Here is a 20,760-nt window from a genome sequence, read left to right on the forward strand (position 1 = left end):
GTGGAGAACTTTCACTCAGTAAACTTCCGGGTTCTGAACTGGTTGTAGTTCCACTTTGGTTCCATATGAGGGCCCTCACAGGACGAGTGCAGAATGAATGGAGGTCTATGGAGCTATACCCCTCAAAATCCCCTTTTCTCAGGATATAATTTTTTGTCTAGTAATTTGATTGTTGTATTCGAAGGAGATGCAAAGAAATTACTCATTGCTGGGTGTTAGATTTTTTAGAGTCACTCATTTGCTTTAAAAAGTCTTTTAAAATGTCAATGACGTCATACATATCGTTCCATCAGAGATACTGCTTTAAGGCAATCCTTCAGTCACTTTGGTGCTTTCGCGCTCTGCACTTTCTTTTCTCTCGAGGCATCGAGAACACAGCTGACACAGGTAAATACATGTGCTAGAAGAGTTTTTGTTTTGTTGTTTTAAAAGACCACGCCGAAAATACACACATATTCTGGTCCCGCTTCAGATGCCACGATGCCATCTCAAGCGGTATCTCTGGTCGTAATCAGTCCTTCACTGACCAATCAGCGTTCATTAGCAGAATGCTAGCGTGTAATGGGCAACAACAACTCAACCTGTAAGAAATCGAAAGGACATAAGTACTCGTTCATTCAACTTTCAACCTATAACCCATGTTAAACTTGCAAAATCTACAATCAAATCTGAGATTTCTCTAGTCCAATCGGGTGCACCAATTACACATATTGTGCAATTGGTGGTGATGGCACAGTGGATAAGACACATGTCTTTGGTGTGAGAGACCCGGGTTCGAATCCACTGTGCGACACCAATGTGTCCCTGAGCAAGAAACTTAACCCCTAGTTGCTCCAGAGGCATGCAACCTCTGACATATATAGCAATTGTAAGTCGCTTTGGATAAAAGCATCAGATAAATGTAAAATGTTAAAGTAAATTTAGCCGTCTAGCTCCATAGACTCCTATTCATTTTGCACTCAGGTCGATCGCCCCCTAGTGGAACTCTGGTGGAACTACAACCAAAATTCGGTACGAAAGGACTTAATAGGGAGTGGCCAGGCTTTGGGGTAATCCATCAGCCGGAAACTGAAGCCTCACGGAATGGTAATCTCAAAACAAAAACTCTCAGTAGCCGTGTTCATTTCGACCCGGATACGGACAATAATGCCCACAGAGCCAGTATGCTGTATGGAAATAGAACAGGTATAGTCTAGTTTAATTACGGTTATCGATAAGACCGTAAATAGACCCAAGGTTACGGTTAACTTATTTTTCCATCTTGCTTTTATCAACTATTAGTACAAGCCTGTTGTTGCAGAACGCGTCCGAATGTTGGCCAAATATATACTAATGAGTTAAATAAAGTTTATTGTACACCACACAAAAGATGAAGCGTCAATTTTACTCCAGAAAAACACTGTAAGAGCTGGAAAAACACTGTATAAGAAGTCCGCACTAAATTCTTATCCATAAACTCTCTCCCTCTCCCTTTCATTTTCATCAACATACAGTACACAGCGATGTACAAAAAACACTCGTTACAACTAACACTAAACAAATATATAAACACCTTTTCAGGGGGTGCTTAATAAACTGGTAAACTTTATATCCGAAAAAACAACTCCTATGAACTGCAATAAAGTGCGCGCTCTCACTTTCATTACTGCCATGATCAATAACGTTAGGCCTATCGCTCCAGTAAATAAATAGAGCTATAAGGATTAATACATCCAGCTACACAACACCGACAGCGCTTGGGAGACATTCTCATCAGTGCAGCAATGGCGGATATACAACTCTCAACTCACTGTGAACTCGATCAGGGCGGTTCTATGTTAGAACGGCAGTGTCTGTCAACACTCGTAGGCGGGGCCTGTGGCTTAGTGACGTCACTAAAGCCGCATTCTGAAAACAGGTCGTTGGGAGACACTGATTATGATTAATGGGGATTTAAAAAAAAGGAGTGGGTGGATTTTTATCACTGCAGGGTGGTTGTGTACACACACTGCCATCACACATTTATGTCCAAACACCATGCAAAAGTGAATTTTGCATAATAGGTCCCCTTTAAACATTTTTATTGTAAGTTTTTAAGATAACACACAAAACAAGGAGTATGACTATAGAAACAATAACACGAGTAGCTAAATAAAAAAATAAATAAACAAGAACATAACAAATGGGCTAACATTGGCATAGAAAGGCATAGCCATAGAGAACTTTACATAAAGGTCTATTATACAGAACTGGGGAAATCCAGAAAGTACTGCCATACAGTTTGAAATTAATGATGTGAGTTTGGCCTAAAAACCTACAAATAAACAAATAAAAAAAGAAAATACCCTCCAGTCGTATAACATTAAGGATTTCATTGAAATACAGTAAGTTTTGAAACAAAATGAGTATAAAGATTTCCAGTTTAAGAGTATTATTATTATTATTATTTTGTTGTTGTTGCGAGGATCATATCCAGCAATAAAGATAGTTGTTTGGTGTCTGGGAGAGTAAAAAGAAGTTCACCTCATCTCTAGACCTTTTTTTTCTATTCCATTCGCCCTGTGCTACACGCTTTTAAAAAGGCAAAAACATGTTTTGTGTGAAAATTCCGTTTAGTGTGGCTCTCTAGATATGAGACCTACTTGCTAGCTGAAAATGTCTATAATACTCAATATAATGCCACAGAATTGTAATTTGTGCATGTACAGCCTTTTGCTGCCTTCACAGTTTTCTTTCTCTCTCTCATTATGATCTCAGATGTTGCTGTTCAAAAAGCACAGGTGAGATAACCAACATTAATCTTAATCTAAACTGACTGTCCATACTGTACACTTCAAACATAGTGCATGCCATTTCCAGACTGTGATATAAAATCTTCCTCTATGTATATTTGAAAGTGGAGGAAAATTATTGTGTAATGCAGGCTGAAGTATGTTTTATTGTCCTTTAAATGTATGTTTACCGTACTGACAGAATGCTGTCTTAAATAGGAATGACAGAATCATTGTTAGATCGTTTCTTTGTGTCAGTGTGTAAAATCATTTTGACTATTTTTACCTGTGTTGCTAAAAGTAGATAATAATAGCTGAGTGTGTTCATATTGCATAGAATCTGTTAATGATATTCTCTCTCCTCTCTTATTTCACAGAGAAAGACAACACCTCGGAAACAAGAAGACCCAGGTAGGTGTCTTTGTCTTCAGAATGCTTCTGTATATAGATTGGGACGTTTTCAAAACTGCTGTAAAGGTCTTTTATGTGCTCTATTTTAAACATTTGTTGCTCTATATAGTCTTCTGGGAGCTCGGGGAACTTAGTCATTCTGTTAATTCAGATCAATGTGGCCGTTCCAGATAATAACAATACAGTTTATCATCAGACTATTTTAATCAGCAGTACTCGCTTTTTTGACCTTTTAATACATTATATGCACTTTTCAAATTTAATTTGTTACACCTCGGGACCATTTAAAATGATCTAGTGAAGACCAAATAGGGATATCAAAAATGGTGAGAAACATAAAGAAAGTACATTCATCTAAATTTTAACCTAGTGTTGGAATAAACTCCATGGACCTGTCAACTTCATGTTTACTATTAGCAGTCTGACTCAGCTCCTTCCCACACCTGTTTAAATTATTTATTTTAGAACAAATATTTTTAAGTCCACAGAGCAACAGTTTAGCATGGTGTGTGAGATTTGTGAGCTTTATATGAGCCTGGTAAAGTCTGAGACATATCACAATCCCTTTCCCTTGCTATCTCTCCATTCACCTTGGGTCTATTTACGGTCTTATCAATGCAAAAAAGTCTGTATATTAAATAAAAAAAGTTAAAAAAATGCAATAATTTAATATAATAAATACATAATTTATTGAATGAGAATGATCACATAATATATAATATGTATATTAATAAAAAATATCTAAAACTATAATTTAAAAAACACAGTTATACAGTTATAACCATTTATTTAATGTGGACAGTCTTTCGTGTTTTTGTGTTTTGTAAATTTTGTTGAAAGCATTTACCACCAAAAAACCCCCAAAAAACCCGATTGTAGATTATTCTGCAAGGATTTACATATGATCATTCTCAGAACCACATCACAAATCATATGAGACTTTTAAGTTATAAAGAGATTAAATAAATTATTAAATGTGTGTGTGTGTGTGTATATATATATTATATATATATACCGTAAAACTTCAAATAATAGCCGAGACCCAAATAGACGCCTGTCTCTTTTACACGCCTGGTGTGGCGACAGGTTTGGGTAAATAAAGGCCGGTCTCAAAGTAGAGGCCGGGTCTGTTTTTTAGTTTCAATTATATTTAATCTTCTAAAACCCGTCAGTTCGTCCGCTTTTTGGCGGCCGCCAAAGCAAATTTGTGTCTCGCCAAAGCCTTTTTTGATCGGTGAGTGATGTAATAGAATGACTGCTGCGCTTGACAGGGCAGACAGCGCGGACAGTGCGTCCCGGCCGCGCGCGCGCACTCTCACGTCTTCAAACAACACGAGCGCTGTCTTGCTCTCTCTCCCTCACGCATATTAATCAAAATCAATTGTCACGATAGTATAAGGTCGGAAGACCGCAGTTTCACGTGGAGCATTTGGAGATTTTTTGAGATTAGAGACTCTAGGAACAACATCGCAATGAACAACATCTCAACACTAAATTATAAAGGCCTGTCTCATATACAAGCCAGTGCAGTTCGACGATTTGGGAAAATAAAAGCCTGGGCTATTATTTGAAGTTTTACGATATATAAATATTACAAAATGAATAAATAAATAAATTAATATTTATGAAGAAATTCATACTTTTATTTAGCAAGGACGCATTAAACATTGCAAGTCAAGTTTTGGCAACTGTGTGGCAACCTTGTTATGTGTTTTGTCATTTTCAGAAGTATTACTTGTAAACAGTCAGGAGAGCTTTTCATTTTACTCCAAAAACACTGCCACATCATTTTATTTTCAGAATTGTGAAACTTCATGCTCAGCTTTAACAAGTGCTGATTTTCAAAATTGCTGCAGTTTTTTTTGCTCTTTTGGGACTAAATAACAATCCTAAAGTGCTGAAGGGGTGTGTTCATGTTGATGGGAGGAAGAAGTGGTCAAAAACATTGCATTATAGATAAAAAAACAAAATGGCCCTGCTCATTTTACTGCTGTTTAATTAGAATGATTAATTTCTGATTTAACAGTGTTTTGACCAACTTGTTACTTTTATAGAAGCTCAAGTGTGCTGACAGCCAAAGTGATAGTAGCTCACAGTTGAAGCAGTTTTATTATCTTCATTATCTACGCAGTTCTTTGTAATGGATTGAAAAATAAATTGCTCTGGCACATTTGATCGTATTAATGGGAACATTCATTTCTACAACATTGTACTTATCAGTAACTACAGCTGATTGAGTGCTTTATTGAGAAGTTGTAATATGAACACATCCGTAAATGGATTCTTTCTTCAGGAAATCTAATGTTCACACCAATTTCAGCAGGTGGAACATCTCCTTGTCCTTGGTTCATTGGTACATTGGTACATTGAAGATAACAAGTCAAGTTATAAGTTAAAGAACACATGGGAAATTCTCTTAATTCTTACATTGATGAGTTGTTTCAGGATCACTAACTGCCACACTTTTCTCTTCCACAGATATGCTTTGAGAAAACTGTACTTGTATCGCCGCTTGTGGTTTTAAGAATTTTTTCACAAATTTGACACTCCCGGTTAACACCATATAAAACACCTGGGATGTCAAATATGTGTGTCCTTTTAGTTACCTTCAGGCAAGGTCCGCTGAGCACCAGTCAGAGCTGCCAGGGTCAATTCAATGGGCTGTAATGGCAGGAAAACTCCTCTGCGTGTCTGACAGTCAGTAGTGGTCTCATTACACCTTAGTTATTGCTGCTGCCATTTTATTGTTCATGATACAAAACACCTCAGCTTAAATAGAGTATGATGTCGTAGTAATGTCTGCTGAAATTCTGTTGAAAAACATTAAACAAATCTTACCCCATTCTTTTGAATAGTAGTGAAAATACATTTACATACACATATGTCTACATACATGCATACATATAATGGTCATATTTAAAGTGCTTCTATTATGCTATTTTAAAGTTTCCTAATTTTGTTTTTAGAGGTCTCCTACAACTGGCTTACATACATCAAAAGTCAAAAAAACCTTTAATTTTCTCATAATATACAGTGCACATCACCACATTGTTCAATGAATCTCAACCGACTCGTTGGATGAATTAGTCTCTCTAAATCCCTCCTTTCCGTAAGCTTATACTGCTCTGATTGGCCAGATGGCTCAGTCTGTTGTGATTGGTTTACTGCTTACAGCGCGTGTCATAAGGCACATTACCATAACTGATCTTCAGCTCAGGAGGCTTCCTCAGTCCTCAGCGCTTGTACACATTGTATAGACTGTAACGTTGATGTTGATTTTACCATATCAATCAGAGTGTGAGTTCGATGATGAAACATTGGAAGAACTAGTAATTCCACCCGAACCTCCATTGCAAGGACAACCTGAGCAGGATGTTTCTCAGTGATACACTACTCATTTTGAGGTACATTATGAGAGGTTGCGACTGTAATTCCTCACTATCAGCATTAACAAGTGTACATCCATCAATAAATTGATGTGTGTGTATATTTCTAATTTATTGTGGTGCACATACAGGAACTGCATTAACTGTATCAATAACGGTACATACATTAGCCCAGGACTAACTTGAATTACTGATTTAACATTAAAGTTTGCAAAACAAATATTGTTCCACCCTTTATCTTTACTCAAAGTAGTAAGAACGACAGACAATCTTCATAGACACAGTTGTAGGTAATAGGGGCCCACAACTGATTTGCAGTAGTATTTCAGTAAGACAGTAATAATGTGAGCTAGCCAGTTAGCCGGAGACCTACAACCTATCAATAATTAATCATACATACAGGTTGTGATTCTGAGGAGCACGTTAGTCCAAATATACTGACCCATCTTTCAAGAGAAAGCGTTTTGTGAGTCCCGCGTTAAACTCAGAGATTTGAGAATTCGTCGTCAGTAAAATGACGGGTTATGGGCTGGTCAAGTTGTTGGCGGGTGGACAACGTACAACATAGGCGGGCATTATGTGAATGTCTTTTTAGTGACGTAGAACCATCGCACAGTAGGATTCAAAACACAAACGACTCGTATTGTCGGTTCAAAGTTGATTCTTTCTTTTGGGAGACAACAACTTTATTTATCGTGCACTTTCGACTTTACAACTTTGTAGAACGTGTACTTTCACAAAACAGCTATATTACACAATGCAGGAAAGGGAGTATTCAGAAAACCATAATAGGGGCACTTTAAATCAACTGAATTAATTATTTGAAAAAGCCTCATAAATTTGGCTTTCAGTCAAAATCATTCAGTCAGTTCATTCTAGTGGTTTAGATCTCCATAGAACTCTCCAATACATGTAAAACAACGGATTTTTTACGGTCTGCTTGGCAGTATTAAAAACAACAAGTTTATAGACTGGATGCTAAGGAGCTATTTTATGCTAGAAGAACCCAACAGCCTCTCTCTAAGGCTTCAGGGCTGTCATGGTTTGGTTGTTGGTATGAATCGCACAGTGAAGATGTCTTTAATGACAAAAGCTCAGGAGATAAGGGAGATAACACCCAACTAACACAACATAGTCCTGACTAGAACGGACATGGCATGAAGGAGAACAGGGTATAAATACTTGAAGCAAATAAAGGGAACTAATGAGCTAATTAATGAAATGACATTTGAACTTTACGACTAATCAAACAAACTGAGAAACTGGGTCAAACTAGCAGACAAGGAAGGCAGAATCAAAACACAAAGAAACCTGACCAAAACAGAACATAACTCCCCAGCTTCCCCAGTTTATTTGACATTTGCTTTGGGTTGGAATGGCCATCCACTTAGCTCCTGCTGTATAGGAGCAAAATCAGTGGTTGTGTTGCTTGATGTGAAATTCATTTCCATAAACTGTTTATTAGAGGCCACTAAGCATTCATTAATAAGTGTATCATAAGCAAATTGGTAAACACTTTTCTTAACTGCTTTGGGGGCTATTTTTTCTGGCTTTTTGTTGTTGTTTGCTTTTTGTCTTTGGGGAGAAATGTACATTCAGGTGTATTTTGCCTAATTTCTCTCTGTTTTATAAAAACGCGTAACTTGTCCTTTTCCATAGTTCCCTATCAGTCAGTCACAATCGACGTTACGTCGGAACTGAACAGATGAATTGGGATCTCGTCTGAAGCCCCATTCACACTGCCAGCGACTTTCTTGCTGAATGTCGCTAGTCTCTGTACTGTGAAGATGCTTGTGGTGCTTACACAAGGCGCTGGATTGTGGTGTTTTTCTTAGGGATCCCAATTCGGCAGTTTAGTTCTGACGTAACATTGAACGTGACTGACTGATAGGGAATGTCTAGGTTACTAATGTAACCCCCGTTCCCTGAAAGAGAGAACGGAGCCGTTACGCCTCGTCGCCACACTCCTTTCCATTGGGAATTGATTGAAAGTGGGCATTAAGTACCAGCGTGAGGTGGTTGAAAAATAAAAGGGTTTGGTGATATTAGCAAAAAAAGACAGAAGTGATCTAAAATCTTTTCTTTGGAAATATCTACACAAATGAAGCATGCAAAATAAGACAAGAAACCTGGTTTAGGTATAGGGCCAATTTTGATTTTATGTTAAATTTTGTTTTTACAGGTTTGCCAAAAATGCTGGTCATCAGAGATTATTTTGGGGTCCCTAGTCCTCAGGGTGGGCTGCCGCTGAATGCTCAGATTGGTGATGTCATAGAGGTCATCTGTGCTGATCCTCACAGCTCCTGGTGGCAGGTCAGATAAAGTGCAGTATTTAAAAACTTTATAGCTGAATTGTATTCTGTGGTGTCATGGGACCCTGAAGCTTGATCACAACATCACAACTCAAAGCAAACAGGGCACACATAACCTTTTATACAGATATAAGGGCCCTCGACGCCCTCGCGACCCGGCCTCGGATAAGTGGAAGAGGATAGATGGAAGAATGAGATACTATTATAGTTTTAATAAACATTTTGAATTAGTTTTTATTTTTATATTTTTATTTAGTTTCATTTTTATTTGATTTAAAGTTTTAGTAATTTTGTTGTATGTTTTTGACATTAGTTTTTATAGTTTAAAAATATGTCTATGTGGTTTTTATATATGTTTTACAGTTTTAGTTATTTAAGTACATCAAGTTAAACTAAATGAAAATGAGAAATGTTGCTTTGGCTACTAGCTGAAATAATATATGTTTAGGTTTTTGTATATTTTGTTTCAACTTCCATTTTATTTAAAGGGATAGTTCACCCAAACATGAAAATTCTGTCAGTATTTACTCACCCTCATGTTGTTCCAACCCCGTAAGACCTTCGTTCATCTTCGGAACACAAATTAAGATATTTTTGAATAAATCTGAGCTGGATCACTCCTCAACACAGAAGCACTACGGTATTACACTACTTGAACTCTCTCGAGGCCCACAGAGAAGGAAATTAATAGTTTAAATTAAGTCCTTATTTTGGGGTTTTTTTGCGCACAAAAAGTATTCTCGTCGCTTGATAAACTTAAGATTGAGTCACTGTAGTCACTTGGACTATTTTAACGATGTCTTTAATAACTTTTCGGGGCTGGAAAGTTTCAATCCCTTAGAAGCCTATGGAGGAGTGATCCAGCTCTCAGATTTCATCAAAAATATCTTATTTTGTGTTCTGAAAATGAACGAAAGTCTTACGGGGTTGGAACAACATGAGGGTGAGTAATTACTGACAGAATTTTCATTTTTGGGTGAACTATCACTTTAAAGTAATGGATTTTTTTTATGGTTTTAGTTTTTAAACAATAATAACCCTGACTCAACCTAATTCAACACAACTTTAGTATAACTTAAAAATGTTACATTGAATAGTCACTAAAAACAATATTTTACCGCACTGATACCTAAATGCGCCGTCAGATATTTTGACTGCAGAGCACAGTCTTTGTTCAGGCATGTTTCAGCATTGCAGTTTTGTCTCAAGCTTATTGTCACAGAGACTGTTCCTGTGTTATTTATTTCTGGCTCATGCCAAGCTGTTGTGACTCTTTTTCTCTATGGTTTATGGTGGCACTAAAACCTCATCTTCCTCCTGGTGTTGCTCCAATCTGGCCGACGTGACTCAAGCAGCTCGGCAGGGAATAAACACTTAGCGAGATTTCCCTGGCTTTATGCTGGGCTATTTCTGCCTGATAGCACACAGAGGTTAAAAAAAAACACCTACATGTCAAAAATGGATGCCAAGAGATTTACCAAGCCAACAGACTGCGACAGGCAGTGGCTAGACGTACATGTCAGCCGAGGTTCTTCACGCACTTGGCAGGTCATAGAGGGGAGCGAGAAGCGGTACTATTGAATGATAATGCACATCACTGGTTTATTTTATCTTGTGTGAAACGACACTTAACTCTTAATAAGGCTACTAAATCTTCAGGGTCCCATGACACCAAAGAATGGAATTACAGAGCACTAAGCATCCATCTCCCATGTTACTGGAAGACAATTATCTCTGTCCCGTTGCCAGAGCAGTGCAATCGATCACTGTAATTTAATTTGATCCTTTAGGCTGCCAACTGTTTACTCTAATGGGGTAATAAGTTTAATCTTTATCATACGCTTATCTGTGGCATAACAAATATAAAGGGCTTTCAAAAGCTACGGCGAAACATTATTAAGCCAAATAAATCATGAATACAGTTCCAGTTTGGGACTCCAATTTAATTTGTGGTAGAGGTGCATTTTTCTGAAATTAATTTCATACTAGTTAGAGATGATCTTAAAGGGAGCCTAGAAAGAAAAGTATATATATTTTCAGTATAGTTGTTTGAGAAGATCCTCATTACACCCTCAGTCAAACCTTCAGCCAAACTCACAATCAGTCATAGGCTGCTAAATTTTGGCACTTGGTTCCGCCATGTTCACAGTGCATTATAACCTCCCAGCTGTTGTTTGATACTGAGTTGGGGGGAATTGTCTGTTTTTATCCAAAAATATACAGATAATTATGGCTGAAGCCATGCAAGAAATGAGCCTATTTTAAAACTGGCATCCGGGCTGCGATTGCTCAATACAATCTTTTGCGTGAGGACATAATATGAAACTCAGGTCTAATGTAATTCATAAATCCAAATATGCTCGGAGCAGCAATATCAAACAATGGCTTATTGGCGAGTGTCATGATTCACGAGGTTCTGCTGTGTAAGCTGTATGATTATTCAGCATTAGGTGATGCTTTCATTCTGATGCGTAACGGAGTTTAACCGTGGGTAGGGGCTGAACAGTAATTAACTGTGGCTCTAAATGAGATTCACTGCTTGTTGTGAGCTAATTGTCTTAGATTTATTAAAGCAAAAGGGAGGGGCGAGCATCGCCTCAAGGCAAATATAATGCAATTAACAACCACACTTCCTGGCAGGGCAAAATCCTGACAACGCAAGAGATCGGCTTCTTTCCAAGTGATGCAGTCAAGCCCTGTCCATGTGTAAGTATGATTATTTGGATGACTTGCACAATAATTTTAATGCTGTTGATTAGTATTTTAATTTTAATTAATTAAATATGTTATTTTTAACTTTTTAGTCATCAAAAAATCCTGAGGAAAATTGTTTATCACGATTTCAACAGCAACAAAAAGCTGTTTTCTAAAACTGTTTTCAACATTGATAAAACCTTTTTTTTTTAAATCTTGAGCACCAAAACAGTATATTAGAATGAATTATAAAGGATCATGTGACACTGAAGACTGGCATAATGGGATTACATTACTGGAGTAATGTATAAAATATAAATATATATAAATTTATGTTTGTCTACAATTTCTATATATACACTTATGGTATGACATTCAGGAAATTATTGTATTTATAATATGAAGTTTGAGTGAATGAAACTGAATATATGGAATGGAATTTAACTTGAATATATGGAATGAAACTGAATTTATGGAATGAAACTCATTATATGGAATGAAACTGATTATATGGAATGGAACAAATATATATTGAATGAAACTCGAATATATGGAATGAAACTGAATATATGGAGAGTTTCACACTCTATGGATGGATGGATAGATAGATGATGGATGGATGGATGGATGGATGGATGGATGGATAGATAGATTCACTATCCAGTCAATCTCATCCATTCAAAAATATACAAAAGTATTAATAATACTAATAAATTATATTTGTCAACAAAACTAATACGTCACCATAAATGGGTATAATTGGTAGTGTATATATGCATGACATTGTTTGTAATGTGTCCCATACTCAGGTACCCAGGACAGTCGACTATTCAGCCCAACCCTGGTAAGTCTAAATGTTTAACCACATTTACTCCAATATCTATATGACACATAAAATAACCTGCATGACTACATGTGCTGAGCCATATGCATGTTGGCTTGTGCGAGCAGGTTCGCTGGGCCCATAGAGAGGCACCACGCAGAGTCTGAGCTCATGGAGAGAGAGAACAGCACCTACCTGGTGCGATACAGGAGTCGGGAGAGCAGAGAGTATGCCATCAGCATCAAGTACGTCTAGCTATTATACCACTTCTTACTGTTTATTTGATCGTTCAAGTGTGTTTTTATTGCACATAAAATTGGAATGACTGATGGTCGATAAGGTTCTTGCACGAACATTCTTTTGCATGCAAAGCTTAGCTTTCTTCATGCATTTCCCTCGACGCAACCCAATACATAATGCATAAAAAATTAGCATACAGCTCATTGTGTAGCATGGACGTGGTCAGTGAGTTATCACACTACATGTGCAGTGTGGGTTTTATTACCTCAGACATTTTATAGTTGCTTGTCTCATGCCTAAACCAATCACAGGTTCTCTGTCGAAACATTTTGTCCTCTTTATTGTGGGGTTTTAGGTCCTGTGGGTTTGTTTACCTGCGGTCAGATACTGACAGAATAATTCCACATCCTTATTGTCACGAACTGCTCAGAGACAAGAAGGTTGAGGATCCAAATGCAGTTTTATTGAAACAATCGTAGTCGAAAACGAGCAAAGGTCATAAACACCGGGTAATCAGTATAACAATAACACGGGCACAGGCAAAAACAGAGGAAACCAAGAAAACCAGACAGAAGATTGAAAACCAAGATGAAGAAAAACCAGGAGAATGCTTGGAATTGCAGTGTAACACTCAACAAGACTTCGCAGATAATGAATGAGAAAACCGTGCTTATTATGGGGTGAGCTAAACAAGATAATGAGACACAGGTGAATGTGATAATGGATGAAGAGTCCGGGCAGTGAGTTGTGGGAGATGTAGTTTGTGAGGGAATGACAATAGTCTGATGTTGAGTGCCCTCTGGTGGCTCTCAAGGGCACTCCAGCTGGTGACCGTTAGACTTATGTTATAGGAAGCTCACATTTAAACTTTAAAGGGATTGTGTTTTTTCTATAGCTGGTCCAAGGTCATGGAAAAACATGCCACTGGACATTACATCTTCTCCTGCCTTCTTTAGATCCAGAATTAACGGGATAGTTCACCCAAAAATGAAAATGATTTACTCACCCTCATGTCATTTTTTGGGTGAACTTTCCTATCTTAGGTGTTAAAAGTGTTTTAATTGCACATTTAAAGCATTTTAGTATGCACTTGTTTTTAATGTGCTCCATAAATAAAAAGATATGTCTTGGCTTAAATTTTGTTTATCAGCCCATTCCCAGGGAAAACTCCTTTGAGATAAATTGGAAGTGGAAGTACTGACAATCCTGGAATGGTTGCAATGATTCTCTGCCATCTGCAGGTACAACAACGATGTGAAGCACATTAAGATCCTCACTAAGGAGGGCTTCTTCTACATTGCTGAAAGCAGGACGTTCAAGACTGTATTAGTAAGTGGGTTTGAGTTGCACAGAAGCAATGGTCTTCATCAGCATTTGCTCTATTTATCATAACCGTATGAATACATATGTAGGGTACTATAATTCAATGTCGCTATCTGTGCTGCAGAGACCTGAGCTTTTTTTATCGTAAAACCAGAACATTTGCTGATCTGCATAATCCTGTATTTCATTAGCATAATTAATAACATGGGTCCAGCTATTAATCCATTAGAGACACCAATACTACTGCAACCTTGCTACATTTTCTTTTTAAATGATAAAGATTTCCCAGTATTTTCCCAAAAAAGTTTTCACAGTATTTTCCCAAAAATACTGTGGTGACAGCATGTAACAAGGATGGTAAAGCTTTGATGTATTCCATAGTACTAAATGATTACCAATTCATATATCATGGTACTTTAGTGTACATAAAATAATACATAGTAATGTCATGGTACATATCCATAAAACCATATACTTATGTTTTTGTAAGTGTTGCTAGATACAGATCCTTTTAACTGTGAGCATTTATAAGCAATTTTAGCTGTTCCACTAAGATACAAACTAAAATTCCACTGTTGAAAAATCTCACAAAAAACGAATTTTTCCTACACAAGGCTGGAAATTGCCACCATTTTGGTCGCATATGATCCTGAAATGTAATCTGTGTGACTTCAAAATTTATTTTGGGAGCATTTGTGAAAGTGCAAATAATTGTTGTGGTGCGACCTTTTCTCTACAAATGCACTGGTCGACCAAAATCGGAAACTGCCTGTTTGTTCTTTAAACACACAAAAAAACGTTTGCGAAAACGGCCGGTTTATAGTTTCAATTTGGCTAATCTCTATTCCGGACTTGCACAAAAACTGCATTGCAAATTTGTGTGAAAATATTGCGTCTGTTAACAGGACGTTAACACAGGCCAGAGATATGGGACACGATGAACACGGGCGGAAAGAGAAGAGTGCAGACTCACAGCAGAGAAAATACCAAACACTGTCCGTGAGGCTCGAAATATAGAAAGAAAAATATAAATAATAAATTGGGGTGGGGGTTTATATAAATGTATCTCTGAAGGAAACTGACTGTCTTCAGAATAGTATTCCGAGAGTGAATTTGCATTTTCATTCAGTCCATCTGTATTTGTTTTGTGCAGGTGTGTCTTATGCAACATAATTTCACAAAGCTAAAGTCAGACCATTCTGTATAAGTCTTGAAATTATGCAATCTAATTTAAATCAAAACAACTGCTCATGCTACATATGTGTCTCTTTGTTTGGATCGTGATTAAAATGCAGTGATTCCCTCTAATTTCAAAAAGCTACAGATGTTTTTATTTATTAATTTTTAAGGCCAGTTTGGCCTGTTATAGAGCAAATAAACAACTGATAAATTTGCTTAAACGAAGACAAAAATCAGTAGCCGGTATCGGAATTGGATAATTTGCTTGTAAAAAACCAAACAAAAACAAAATGGAATTGGCAATGAAAGATCATGACCAGTGCATTGCTACCACATTCATTTCTCTACAAAACGTGTGTTGTTTTCAAATAAAAGGAATATTTTAATATATATAAATTGTGGTGCTCCAACACAATGAGTTGGGAGCACCAGTGCTACCAAGTAAAAAAGTAAATTTTGAGCCCTTCGACATGGATTTGACCATTAACCGAAATCATAGAACCGTGAACATGCAGATGTGTTGTTACATTTTTGACATATCAACTTTAATTCTCATTTTAGCTGGCAATTTTTTTTGAGAATCCCTATAATAAGCTTTTAAACGTGTGATGTTTCTGTCCAGGGACTGGTTGAATATTACAAACAGCACTCTCTGAAAGAGGGTTTCCGTACACTGGACACGACTCTGCAGATGCCGTATAAGGAGCTCAGTAGTGGACTCAGAACTGTTGGTTAGTACATTTCCTTCAGATTCATTTGAGATTCATTCATTTCAAAGGGTAAAAAATAAGGTAATCAAGGTAAATATAATCAAGTAAAAACATAAATAAATAAATACACTAAATATATAACTGCAGTATATCACAAGCTCAAAACCATTATAAATTCACTTGAGGCACATGAATGGGAAAACCCTTCAGCAGAATAGTTGACAATTCACTCCCTAGATTATTGATATAGGCCTTCCAGACACTATAAATCTGCCCTGGCTGACCATTAACTAGTCAAGTTAAATATTCCAGTGGGATTAGTTCCATCAAAATCTTGTGCCAACCTGGAGTGTTGTCACTTATCCACCTCAGTAAAATGTTTTTTTCCTAGCTTCAAAAGTAAGAAGATTATACAGTCTTCTTTTCTTTTGATAAAATCAAAGCTTTATCAGGCAAACCAAGGTTAAAAAATAAAGTATCCAATACCAACTCCTTATCAAAGATATTACTCATTTCAGAAACTATCTTGGCCCAATATATTTGTAACTGATTACATGATCAAAGACAGTGAGTGAGTGTATCAATTTGTGTTTTGCACTTAAGGCATAGAGGTGAAAGGTTTATTGTTAAATGTTTGTCTATGGTTTGGTGAAATATGCATCCTATGTACAATTTTGAACTCTATAGCTTTAGCACGATTACATACCGAAATACATTTAGCATATTTCCAAATACTTCCACGTTCTTCTTCACTTATAGAGACAAAAAGTTCCCTCTCAAAGCAAGTCTAGAATTCAGAACTACATTTACCTCAGATGTAGCATTAGGAACATTGTATAACAGACTCACTCCCTGACTGTCTGAAATAGTATTTTTTTAATATATATAACTTCTGTTAGTGTTTTAGATTATGAGGTATCTTTCAGACTATAGTTTTTTAATCGGTAAAAAGACATCAATCCCTCTTTATCAAACAAATCCATAAGCTAACTAATACTGTACCTTGGTTCACCCAAAATTTATACCTCCCAGATCTTCCTGTACCTGGAGGGAAGTACAGATAGTTCACAATTGGTGTGAGAGCAGGTGTCAACTTAGTTCTTCCCTCGAAATGACAAACAGCCCTCCATGCCTACTGTAACATTCTAAGTACTACTTTAAGCACGGCTGTAATTTATATGCAAACATACAGAATTTTTCCCTTGCAGAACGTTAGTCTTTAGAATAGTTGCCACATTAGAAAGACATCTTCTTTGTCAGAGAGTTACGGCCAGTTACGCAGTAACTTCATCCAGCATCAGGAACGTGTACTAGCAGCCTGTTGACCTCCAGCGATTAAAATCACCAGTGTGAACTACAGAAAGGTCCTCTTTTAATGGCAGGAGGCATAGTTTGCGTACAGGAGGTATTTTTAGCTATGTCCTGACACCTCTCTGACTCTTTTGATTAAATATGAATGTTAAACACTTGGCATGCTGGTCGTTGGGTGAAAATGTAAAGTGTGCATGCACACGTGTTGCTTTCATAGGAAAAACGTACGTCTTTACTCCAGCTCTCATTGCCCAAGATGGCTCCTCAAAGAGACAGACAGATACTGTGAAGCGAGCCGTACACACTCGGCACCTGGCAGCAGGGAAAAGGCTGTTTGTGTCTGGCTCTGCAGCTCCTGCTTCAGGCGACGCAGCAAGAGAGAGGACTCTGCTAAACAAGACTCAAGTAGCACCGGCAATCTCCCTGACACAACATGACAGTTTGGTTTGAATTACAGGAAAAAGCCATGATGGATGCTAAGCTTCGCCTCACCTGTGGGGACTTGGCTGATTTTCTCTCTCGCAGTTGAAAGAAGAAGAAAAAAAAAACAGTCCCTGCACTGAGAAATGAAAGGGCAACTAGTGGAGACATGGAAAGTCAGCTTTATTGAACAGAGAGATGTGTCACGTGGAAAAGGGCTAAGCGAACAAGTACAGCTCTATTGATATAAAGAACGGGATTGTGGGGATTGTAAATTGGGGGTTTCGCTGATCTATTTGTCCTTTTTTCGTCAGTATCCTCGGCTTATTACAGGTGTTTATACTCGACTGCCAATCTCGGTAACGCATCCTTTCACAAACTGCAGCAGAAAATCCAGGCCCTTGATGCAAACACGTACAACTGCGTCAACAGATCAGTGACCGTGTGTGCGCTGACACGTCTGAAGGCGCAGAGGGTTTGGTAAACACGTTGAACACAAAGGGAGATACCAGTGTTAGGTTTTATACACTAGTGTGAGAAAAGTTATTTGCAATACAGATATCGCTTCGGTTTCAATCATGCATAGATATCAAACGTGTGAATAACTGCACGATAACTGCAGTGTCACAGGAAAAAGTAGTTGGCTTATCATCCACTGCTTCGTTCCCCCCAGAGGAGATGCAAAGCAGGAAGGCAAACATATTGTGGATCTGACATTTGCTAGTTTACATATTAGAAAGTCCTGGATGCTCAGATGGGCGTTCAGATGGTAACAGGACTCGTGCTATGTATGAACGGTATCACAGCTGCGCCAGTGACAGGGCCAGGAGCACGCACTTGGCAAAAGCTATCATAACACCTAGAGAGAGAAAACAACATCTTGAAAAATATAGGAATGGGTTGCAAATGAAATTCCAAAACTCTTCCAAGACTTTTTCTTCTGTTTTTATATCCCACCCACCTCTGCCCCAATAATTTAGTAAGTAGTCCATAATAGTAGTCCATTTGGCTGTATGTAGTCCAGATTTTGGTCTTTTCTGTGATCATTTACTCACTCACATGTTGTTCCATCCTCTTTGACTTTCTTCCTTCTGTGAAACATGAAAGTAGACGTTTTGAGAAATGTCTCAGTCCTTTTTTGTCCATACAATAAAAGTCAATGGGGTCCAAAATAGGACTGGGCAATAATTTTTCGATATTCTATTTCTTCTAGAGATGATCGGGTGTGTTGCTAAAAAGGCTGTGTATTGCTTGTGGTATTTTCAGTGTTTGCCATCTCACTATGGACAGTCCACGTGAACTGTCCAGAGCTGCTATGAAGGTTCACTTCTCAAGCATTTCACGGTTTAATTTGGGCTGGGTAAAAATATCGATTCATCAATGCATTGCAATTATTTGTTTCTCAATTCAATATCGATTCATCAAATCCTATGAATCGATTCAGCCCAACGGCCAGTGGCGGCGCTGTGGGCAACACTCTAGTGAGAGCGTTCAGCGTTGTAAAAGACGCGCTTTACCAAAACAGTAAGATGACGGACAGTAGCTGCACTCCGTTCAAGCCTGCACCACCAACCAGGGACATTGCTATTTTAGGTGGGCTGAAGCTACCCCAAAATGTTCCTAAGCCCCCTAAATTATAATAAGAACAACAATAAGTCTCCGGGAGTCTCCCGCATATTGATAGCGGCTCCCTGATGTCCGCAAATTAGTTCAAATCTCCCGAAATCTAGAGCTCGAGAGGAACAGAGAGGGAGCGAGAGTCCTTGCGTGTGTGCACGCAACTCACGAAGCACATTTTGTGTTTCTGTTTACATTTCTTTTATAACTTGAATGTATAGGAAGAAAGAAATATACTTTCTATAACAGTTACATGCACTTTAGAGGTGTTAATAAAGCATCTGTTTGTTACAGTTGTGGTTTGTATTCAACACATGTACAATATTGTACAGTGTGTTCTGCTAAATAAACCATGACAGGAAACATGCTGGGGTCAATTTGTTCTTAAACATTGGTAATACTGCTTGTCATAGGTCTTGTAGAAAAACTATTGTCATAGGTCTTGTGTCAAAATAAAAGTTTGTAAAATGTACTTTTTACAAATATTATTATTAAAATTAAAAACGTATTTGTGTAAAAAAAATGTATATAAAATATTTGTTTTATGAATTCATTTCAGTAGACACAATTTTTGATGATAAATTTATATTAAATGATCAAACAAAAATGTAGAAAAAAAAGGATTTCAAAATTAAAAGGTAGCTTACTCTGTGGAGTTTACTAAACAAACAAGTTATGTTTACATTAATACTTGAAGTCTAACAAAGGTGGAATGCATCTCCTTCCCCAATTATGATGAAATTAATATCATAATAAATATTGGATCAAATCGTAAAACACAGACATTTTCCTAAATTTCTCAAAACTGGCATATTTCAAGGAGTGTGCTCATTCTCCCGGTGCTGTGTGGAGTTCTTGATATTAGCTTGTTTATGTTTGTTTTGTTGAAAATGTCTCCGTTAAGATCTCTGGGTTTTTGTGTTCTTATTTTCTTCGCTCTGCTTCGGCTTGGATCCTAAGCTCCAGTGCAGTGTGGGCTTTCAGTTTTGAGCACCACCAGCTACAGTTTTGTTCCTCCCTCCCCCTCACCCTTCTGGTCAGGTACAGCTATCAGCCACCTGTCTTATTCATTTCCCCCTCCAGCCATCTCAGTCTTTTCTCCCTGTGTTTGCTTCAGCTCTTTTGTGTGTGAAAATGTCTGAGTATGATGCAACCCCATTTGTGCCCCGTTTTTGCTCCAAATCTCCAATCATCTTGTTGCACGTTCACACGTTTTTTCCTACTTGGCGTGTCTTGTGAAAACATTTGTGTCTCTCACTCTTGCCCTTTTTTTAACAACTTGTTTTTGCGTTACATCCCCCTCTCCCTCAGTTTTGACCCCGAGAGTGCTTGGCATTGCACTGGCACGATATGATTTCAGCTCCAAGGATACTCGGGAGCTCTCTCTGCAGGTGGGCGACCTGGTGAAGATCTATATTAAGTGTACCAATGGATGGTGGAAGGGTGAAGTCAATGGCCGGGTAAGGGAAAACACTTTTATACACCTTCATTTACTGAGAAATGCTGTTGAAAGTGGATTGGGCTGAGCACCACAACACACTTGTAGCCAATCAGCAGTAGGGCAGTGTTTACACTCATGGTTGG

The 20,760-nt window shown here is 37.8% G+C and overlaps 1 protein-coding gene across 5 annotated transcripts in view; it reads left to right on the forward strand.

The window, feature by feature from the left end:
- The window catches only part of vav3b (vav 3 guanine nucleotide exchange factor b), a 69,815-nt gene that overhangs the window by 43,957 nt on the left and 5,098 nt on the right, over nt 1–20,760 (forward strand). For 3 of the 5 annotated variants that reach the window (XM_077225280.1, XM_077225289.1, XM_077225298.1), the window contains exons 18-27: nt 2,737–2,759; nt 3,128–3,161; nt 8,730–8,860; nt 11,500–11,565; nt 12,363–12,397; nt 12,505–12,621; nt 13,858–13,945; nt 15,741–15,849; nt 20,137–20,217; nt 20,488–20,636. In XM_077225280.1, coding sequence (XP_077081395.1) covers nt 2,737–2,759; nt 3,128–3,161; nt 8,730–8,860; nt 11,500–11,565; nt 12,363–12,397; nt 12,505–12,621; nt 13,858–13,945; nt 15,741–15,849; nt 20,137–20,217; nt 20,488–20,636 — 833 coding nt within the window. The remainder of the gene's footprint in view (nt 1–2,736; nt 2,760–3,127; nt 3,162–8,729; nt 8,861–11,499; nt 11,566–12,362; nt 12,398–12,504; nt 12,622–13,857; nt 13,946–15,740; nt 15,850–20,136; nt 20,218–20,487; nt 20,637–20,760) is intronic. The other 2 variants (XM_077225304.1, XM_077225315.1) reach the window with 1 other exon arrangement.

The sequence above is a fragment of the Siphateles boraxobius genome, unplaced genomic scaffold (assembly GCF_051911475.1).
Source record: "Siphateles boraxobius isolate OS27281-9 unplaced genomic scaffold, OSU_SipBor_1 1, whole genome shotgun sequence".
Lineage (NCBI taxonomy): Eukaryota > Metazoa > Chordata > Actinopteri > Cypriniformes > Leuciscidae > Siphateles > Siphateles boraxobius.